The sequence below is a fragment of the Triticum urartu genome, chromosome 7, assembly GCF_003073215.2.
Source record: "Triticum urartu cultivar G1812 chromosome 7, Tu2.1, whole genome shotgun sequence".
Lineage (NCBI taxonomy): Eukaryota > Viridiplantae > Streptophyta > Magnoliopsida > Poales > Poaceae > Triticum > Triticum urartu.
In genome coordinates, this window is record NC_053028.1 from 35,854,032 (window position 1) to 35,862,458 (window position 8,427).

At 52.0% G+C, this 8,427-nt stretch overlaps 1 protein-coding gene across 1 annotated transcript; it reads right to left on the minus strand.

Annotated features, from left to right (window-relative positions):
- Positions 1–1,484: 1,484 nt before the first annotated feature.
- LOC125525239 lies at positions 1,485–5,517 on the minus strand. Its single transcript, XM_048690242.1, has one exon. The coding sequence runs from the start codon at positions 5,410–5,412 to the stop codon at positions 1,903–1,905; it is 3,510 nt and encodes a 1,169-aa protein (XP_048546199.1). The 5' UTR covers positions 5,413–5,517; the 3' UTR covers positions 1,485–1,902.
- Positions 5,518–8,427: the final 2,910 nt, after the last annotated feature.

Here is an 8,427-nt window from a genome sequence, read left to right on the forward strand (position 1 = left end):
CGGCGCGTGACGACTCCTTCGAGCGGCGACGGTGGACGTCCGCGGGATCCAGCGGCGTGGCGGCGGTCTCATGGGGCGGCGGGGTGGCTTGCTGGTGGCGGCGCTCCGGTGACCTTCGTTCCGCGCGTGGCGGGGCGGCTGCTGTGCTCCCGTCTCGGGAGGTGGTGCGCGTCCAGTCTCTTGCAGGATCCGGCCGGATCTGGCTTTGGGGGCCGGCTGGCGGCGCCTGGCTCCGGTGGTGCGTGCCCGGCGGCTCCGGCGCTCGGAGCTCGTCGGGCGACACGGGTAGGGCAGCGGCCGGGCGTGGCCGCTGCTCCGACCGTGGGCGGCGGCATGGGTAGACCTCGGTGGTGGTCTACCGGTGTCGTGGCGGCTTCACGGTGGCTCGATGGATCTGCCCACGGCAACGGCCGGCTTCTCCGGCGTCGGCTTGTCTGCGCTCGGGCCATCTCGACCTTCACCCCATCTCCTCGTCGCTCGGGCGGTACTCCCATCATTGGGCTGGTCCTCTCCCAGTTGCGGTCCACTGCTCGTCTCCCACCTGGTGCCGCAGGACCGAGCTCGTCTCGCGCACGATGCAGCAGAACTGAGCTCGTCTCGCGCACGGTGCAGTAGGACTGACCTCGTCCCGCTCTCGATGCTGTAGGACCGAGCTCGTCTCGCGCTAGGGTAAGCAGGACGGGTCGGTGGATGCCAGTTTTGGCCGACCTATTTGGGTCTCGACGCTGGGGGTCGCCCAGGGGCGCGAAAGGTGGGACCTTTCCGCTCGTCTCTTTCGTTGGGGTGCGGCGGGTCTCGGGTGAGGTGGTGTCGAGCTCTTGGATGCTGGGGTGGCGGCCCTGGTGGTGGTTGCGGTGCTCTTGGGCAGAGCCCGTGCTTTGGTGCTGCCCGGTCACCATGGTCGTGTGGGCGGCGTGGTGGCCGGGGTATGGCGTTCTGTGGCGGTGAATGTTGGCCGAGGTGAAAACCTGCTCTATCTTCGGACGGACCGGCGGCGGCGAAAATCGTTCCGTTCTTGAAGCGGTCCTTGCGGCTCTCATTGCCCATCATGCGGCTTCAGGGGAAACTCTGATCCTTGGATCGGGCGGTGGCGGCGCTCCGGTGTCGTATCCTTCCTGAAGGCGCCGCCTTGGAGCACATGGTTCGTCATATGTAGCTTCATCTCATCGGGGCGGTAGTGCTAGAGGTAGTGTTGCTGCACTCTATCCTGTCCTGGGTGTGTGCGTGTGTTGCGGTGGCGTGGCGTGTGTTTGTACAGGGTGCTTGTGGTTTGGTGCTTTATATATAAAGCGGGGCAAAATCCTTTTTCAGTAAAAACTGAGAGCTAAGAATATGTCAGAGGAGATTGATGTGGGATCACATACAGGAGACCCGCCAGATCGTTCGTCTCCTAGATGTACCCCTCCGCAAGCAGGAGACGAAGGGATTAATTCTCGACCCTTCCGATGTCGGCATTCCCTCAAGCAATAGAGACCTCCAAATCCTTGAGCACAAACAACACACCATTACATATGCTTATTCTTAGTCACAGGGCACACATGTACACACCTCACACCTTTACATATGCCCAATCTTAGTTACAGAATTACAAGGCACACATGTACACACCATTACGTAGGCTCAATCTTTAGTTACAGAACACACACACGTAGAATAAGTAGCAGGTACATACACTTTCAATCCAGATACATAGATGTACTCCGTCTGTAAAGGAATATAAGGGTGTTTAGATCAGTAAAGTAGTGATCTAAACGCTCTGATATTTCTTCACTGAGGGAGTACAATATACATGCCCACGCATGCGCAGTGGACAGAGGAAACATACAATGACAAACCAAAGAGCGCACACAAACCACACCATGGGTTGGGAGTAGATGATGAATGGATGACAGGAAGCGTTCCTCAATCCTCTTTCTTCCAGAATAATGGGAATCTTCGAGCATCTTTCTTTTCTGCTATGTTTCCCGCTTCTTGGTATTGTTTTTCTGGTTTGTTGTGTATAAGCTTGGGTTTGTTCTTGTGTTTCTTCACTGCTTCATCCATCTCACAGGGGACAAAATCACCATTGAACTCGAGCTCCTTCAGTTTTGGAAGGTTGTCAATACCGGAGATGTTGAGAGTACCCACCGTTTCCTTGGTGAAGGAACTGTCGATTTTCTGGAGCTTTGTGGTGAAGGAGCAGACAATTTTCTCGAGCTTAGGAGCAGTTCCACCATCGAAGCTGATCTTGGTGGTGACAGAAAAGTCGATGATAAGATGATTGAGCCATGGGAAGTTGTCTTTCTTGAAAGTAAGATTGTTTTCAGCATACAAATTCTCCTTGAGTACTAGGCAGCGGATGCTTGGCATCTTGGCAATAATTTGTACCTCATCTTCAGTGAGAGTGGTACAAAGAAATGTCACCTTGGATATGTTTTTGGCCTTTTCAAATAATGAAAGCTTATTGCCGTTCTTCAACTCGACTTCCTTCAGTTCTGGAAGGGCTTCGACCCCAGAAAGAGATTGTATGCCATCAGTTGAGCATAAAGTGATCTTCTCCAGCTTAAGGGCCCCACCTTCAAACAAGATGTCAGTCATGTTGGAGCCCTCAACAAGAAAGCACTTGAGAGTTTTGAATTCTTCCTTGCTGAAGGTGAGCTTGCTATCCCTGCATGCCTTCTCACGGAGCCTAAGACAGACTATGTTGGGAAGCTTCGCGAGGACCTCCAGATCAGATTGCGTCAGCTTGGTTCTAGTTAGAGTTACTTTGGCAAGTTTGAATTCCTCACTACCATTGGTCAGCTGTCGAAGAAGTTGCCCCCTTTGTGAAGTTCCAGTAATGCTTAGGCTCTCAAGAAGCTTGGGAGGGTGTACCATGTATTTGAGATCATCAGGTGTAAAATCTTCATTGTGGGAAGGTTCATATTGGCTTATGGAAAGGGTGATTGACAGAGACATCAGGCACTCATGCAGATCACTGATAGCTCGAAGCAAATTCCTGAGGTGTTTCTCCTTGTGTTCAATAACCACACCAAGCTTTCTCAGCCGCCACAACTTTCCAATATCTTTCAAATCTTGACTATTCTGTGCCTTGACATTGGACAGTACCTCCATGTTTAACATTTTTTCGACCTTGTCAGGAACATTGACACTCGATAATTCAGTACTGACCTGTCCTGTGTTCAGAACAATGCGACCAGCCAGCAAACGCTTCAGTTTTAGGAGCAGGACCTTTACTGTTGCAGTTGCTGGCACTCTAGTATCTCGGATATCCAACACTTCCAGCTCACGGAGGTTGTTGATTTCACTGGGCAGCTGGGTCACATTTGTTCCCCTTAGGCTCAGATACTTGAGCAGTAGCATCTTATTGCAGATGTCTTTGAGGTAGCATCCGTTCTTCCCACCAAAGCATTGGCAACCTTCTAGATCTAGCACCTTGATCAGGGATACTCGCGATGATTCTTCAAAGAGCTTTGAGAAGAATTTGTCAATCCTATCAGAGCTACGGAGGCGGAGATGATTGAAAATGGAGAAGTGGCGAGCCAAGTGATGTGACAGGCGCTTTTCTAAAATGCCATGTTTTTTGGCGATCTTGGTAATAAATCCATGGACTTGATCACCTATCACACAACTCTTTACTTGTCCTGTAGAACCAGTATCAGCAGGATAAACAAGCCACCGGGTGACAAGCACATCAAAACATTGATTGGCATGACGCACGGTACTTTCCCAATCTTCCTTGGTTACTAGCCCTTCAATGACCCACCGTCCTATCAAGGTTGACCGCCTGATGGGTTGTCGTCGAGGGAAAATCGCTAGGTACAGTAAGCATGACTTGTAATCCTTAGGCAAGTCACTATAAGAGAACTTTAACATCTTCTTATCAATGTTGTTCACTGAGTTATCTGAAACCTGCTGCAGGGCATTGCACAAGTCGCATAGTTCCTCAATGCTCCTCTTGGGGTTGGCATACAAAGCATGAACAAAGATCTTCATGCAGAATTCATTTGACTTGCAGTTGTCCAAGATGTCAAGAAAAATCTGCCAGCTATCTTCAGTCATCTCCATTTTGTTAAGCTCGAGTGCGGTATCACGGTAGAGGCCGAGAAGAGAATAGTCTATAGGCTCCCGCCGCGGCCAACAATACTGTCTGGCCTCTGCTCTGTTTTCCTCAAATGTTAGCATCAGTGCACCGGCTATGCCATCCAACAAGCTGAACTCATTTCTGGTCTCCTCCCATTCAGATACATAGTCGTCATCAAGTTTGAGGATAACCAGTATCTGATCCTGACAACCTTGTCTCTTCAAATAATCATTAATTCTGTCGGTGATTTCTTTGATCTTGAGCTTCTGTCTCATCTTCCTCAGCACTTGTTGAGTCTTGATTTTGGTTTCTTCAATAAGGGTGTCCGGGATTGATTTCCCATCAGCTGTATCGTGTTTCTTCAAGGACTTATCTTCCATCTCTGTTGTAGGTAATTTATTGTCAGACTTATTTTCCTGCAACTCCTGTAGTTTCTTGCCAAACATTTGTTTGTTTTGATCATCGAATTTAGGTGCACTGGCTTGACTGTACTCTTGGAGGCTCACAGGGTAAAACACCTCCCACAGGATTTGTTCATAATGGGTTTCCGTGAGACGAATCGATTCTACATATGCTTCTTCTTCCAATTCCATATACAGTTCAAGCTTCTTGGCTGTTTCCTTGATAATATCTTCATGCCAATGTGTGGTTAACTTCCTTGCTTGGCTTTGTATGGTACGAGGCTCAAATAGAGATGGGCTGACCGTGTGCATCCGGATGATCGTGACCATCCACAACGCTCGGAAGAATACCCCTATGGGCTCATCTTTGCAGGATTCCAACACGTCCAGCTGCTTCTCATTCATTTGTTGGAGGTCTAACTGCAGCTGGCCGTGCTTCATTTTCTCAATAGTTTCCATGATTGGTGAAATCTTGTTGTCAACCTTCAATGCATTGATATTGTCGTCGATGTGCTGAAACAGATCCAATTTTGTAATGTGAATAGAGTGTTTTATGTAGTCAATATGCACCTCCTCATGGAGGCCGACCTGATCATCTTGTTCTTGTGGCTCGGATTTGGCGGACGCCAGCACCCACAGGATGTAGTAGAGAATATCCTCAGTTCGTAGCGATTGAGAATCAATGTGCACTGCTGGGATGTCAACCAAGACACTGCGCCTGTGTGTGTAACCTTTTCCCCACATAGCCGAAGCTTCCTTTGCAACAGCGAGGGCTTCCTCCTTATCTGGTGCCACAATGGCGACGGATGGTATTAATTTCTCCTTTGAAGTGTCGCGTCGCGCGACAACCTCTATCATCCATTTGGCTAGCTGCACCCTAACGTTGTCGTCTGGTGTACTAGATTGCAAAAATGTCCATGTTGGGTCGGCCTTTGTCGTTACCGCCATGCCTTGATCGTCAACATCTTCTTCACTGTCTTCGTAAGCAACAGATGTTCTGGCCGCATGGGCCGATGATGACAATGTGGCCCCCTTTGCCGGGATCTCAGCGGCATACCTATACCATGCTGCAAAGGTTAGACTAGAGCCAGCACAATGGGATTGAAGAAAATACCAACTTCCTTAGATCCAATCGAACAAACAACTATGAGCAACTCTAGCAGAGTTGTTATATTTGGCTCACTTCAAGCTCGCCATAGAGGCTGTTGGGAAGATGAACGCCAGGAGGGAGCCCCGGATTTAGGATTGCCCGCCCGTCCCCGAGGCCGACACCGACGATGGCACAGAGCTGAAGTGGGACGAGGGCTACCTGGTCGTTTCCACGCCATTGAGGCACACAATGCCTCCACCGAGCATTGCCGGCATGGGCTGAGGCTGCCTTGGCCGGTTTTTGCGAGATTAAGGAGGCCAATACGACATTCCATGACGACATGTCCCACCCCTGCAAGTCCACTGGGGCCGCAAAAAGTATAAATTTAGTTTTAGTTTTCTATATGTACCAAGACGTGGTGCTAACTCATTTTCGGCCCCTTTTTGTATGAAATCATGTTTAGCTCTACTTCAATGAATCATTAGATGACCTGGAAAAAGTAAAGCGTGATGTGCGTGGGTGTGTGTGGAATTGGTGAAGAGACAATGGAAATCCCTTAAAATTAACCGACTGATCACATCATGGAAGTAAACCGCGCCCTACGATTTCTGTGTGTCCCTGAGGGGCCACGAAGCGAAGCTCCCTCACCAGTCATCTTTTTCTACCACCCGATGCGTTGACCAGAGCTTCCCGTACCATCTCCTCGATCTCGCCTGGTTGCGCGGCAGCACTCGCCGGTGCTGGGAACTCAGGACGTCGCGGGTGCGCTGCATTTGGTGTATGATGTTGTAGCTGGTGGCCGCCACAGCCATGGTTGATGGAATCCATCATTGCCGGCGGCCAATGTTACAAGGTCACCCTGGCCGGCGTAGCAACCGCAGAGCTCGTCCCAAGACGCAGTAGCAACTGCTGTGCAACAGCCGTAGAGCTCGCCGAGGACGCAACCATGGCTGGTGCTTCAGTGGGTGGTCACAACAGTTGATGTTCCATGCCGACAGGGGCGGGCACCAGATGTGCAGGCAACACTGCGGTGCTGAACAGGGCCGCTGTCGGGCGCTACAAGGAGCTGACCATCGCCCGTCAGGTGTTGTGACGCTGCTCGCTACGCCGAGCCTGCTCGCTGAAGTGTCGTATTCTGGCTCGCTGGGAGCACCGGCCGCTGCATCGAGGGACCGATGAAGCCGGGTCGGAGTGCTCTCAAGCCCGGGATCCCATGACAAGCAGGGAGGAAGGCGCTGCGATGCAACATCCGTGCGGCCGTTGGTGTTGCGACAGAACACCCCGTGGCTCGTCGACCACCGTCGTGCTTGCAAGCTGGCCTGACGTGGCTGCTCGCCGGAGTCAGTGCTGCATTGTAGCATGCTTGGGGCATGGCGAGCTTGCCGTCGTTTTGCTACGAGTTGGCCAGGATGTGTGAGCGGCTGCTCGTCGGTGCTGCATTGCAGCATGGTCAGGGTGTGGCAAGCTGGTCGGCGTCTTGCTATGAGCTGGCCGGGAGCGACTGCTCAGCAGTGCTGTCTTGTAGCATGGCCGGGGCGTGACCTCGCCGACGTCTTGCTACAACTGGTCGAGCGTGGCTGCTCAGCAGTGCTGCGCTGCAGCATGGTCGGGGCATGGCGAGCTCGCTGGTGTCTCCCTACGAGTTGACCTGGCGCGACTGCTTAGCAATGCTGCGTTACAGCATGGCCGGGGGGTGGCGAGCTCGCCGGTGTCTCGCTACGAGTTGGTCGGGCATGGCTGCTTTGCATTGCTGCATTGCAGTAGGGCCAGGGGCATGGTGAGCTCACAGGCGCCTTAGGACGACCTGGCCTGGCACGGCTGCTCGCCGGAGTCACAAGGGATGCAGTGTTGCAGCGTGGTCTGTGGCGGCAAGCTGGCCTGCGTGGCTGCTGCAATCAGGTGCTATGGGCCGGCGAGCTGATGCCCCCGTCCGAGCTACACGCGAGCGTGCACTAGCTACCAGGGATGCTACGTTTGCGACTGAAATGGCCACTTTGGATGTGCTACGCAAAGCATCGGCAGACATGGGAATGGACCGATGGCGTGGTTAACTCAATATGAGGATCAAACGGTCCTAATCGCGATGAATCGACGGCTGGCAAGGTGGCTGATGCTTTCCCAGGATCAGCTGATTTACGCCTAGCAGCCGCCAGAGACGATGACATACAGGTCCCACACGCAGGGAACATTTGTTGGTTGTATTTTGCCGATTCTAAACATACGGCTTACCTCGGAAGTGTCCAAAGATATTATGCAATGTCCTCAATGTGCGTTTTAAAGGCTACAAATATGACAGAACTGCTAAAGTTGTTCGAAGCACCCATGAAGAGTCATTTGACATACCACGTGTCGTTAGCATAACACATTGAGAAGTACAATTGATTCATATCTACACAAGGTACTCAACTGCAATAAGAATAGCTTTTGATTACTAAGGAAACACAATGTCGTTCCCTGATACAACACTCAACGGTGGCATGTTCGGGGAAATATGCACACAGAGCCCTCGCCGGCTGTGAAGAGATGGCCAAGAACCATAGCACCCTGAACCCTCACTACCAGAATAACTGCGGATGCCGATGGCCTCATCTATGTCGACGGTCCCCGTCGGCATAGATTGATATATCCCGACGACCTAGGGCAGGCCGTAGGCGTATAAATGCCGCCGGCATATGTCGATCTATGCCGACGGCCCCCGTCGGCATTGAATGGCCGTCGGGACCGCTCGCGATACGCCTACGGGGGCCGTCGGCATAGATGAGGCTGTCGGCATATACCGGGCCCACCTACCCGGTCAGCGACGACCGTTTGATGGCGTCTAAACTACGCCGACGGGGGCTAACGACGGCCGTCGGCATAGATATGCCGACGAC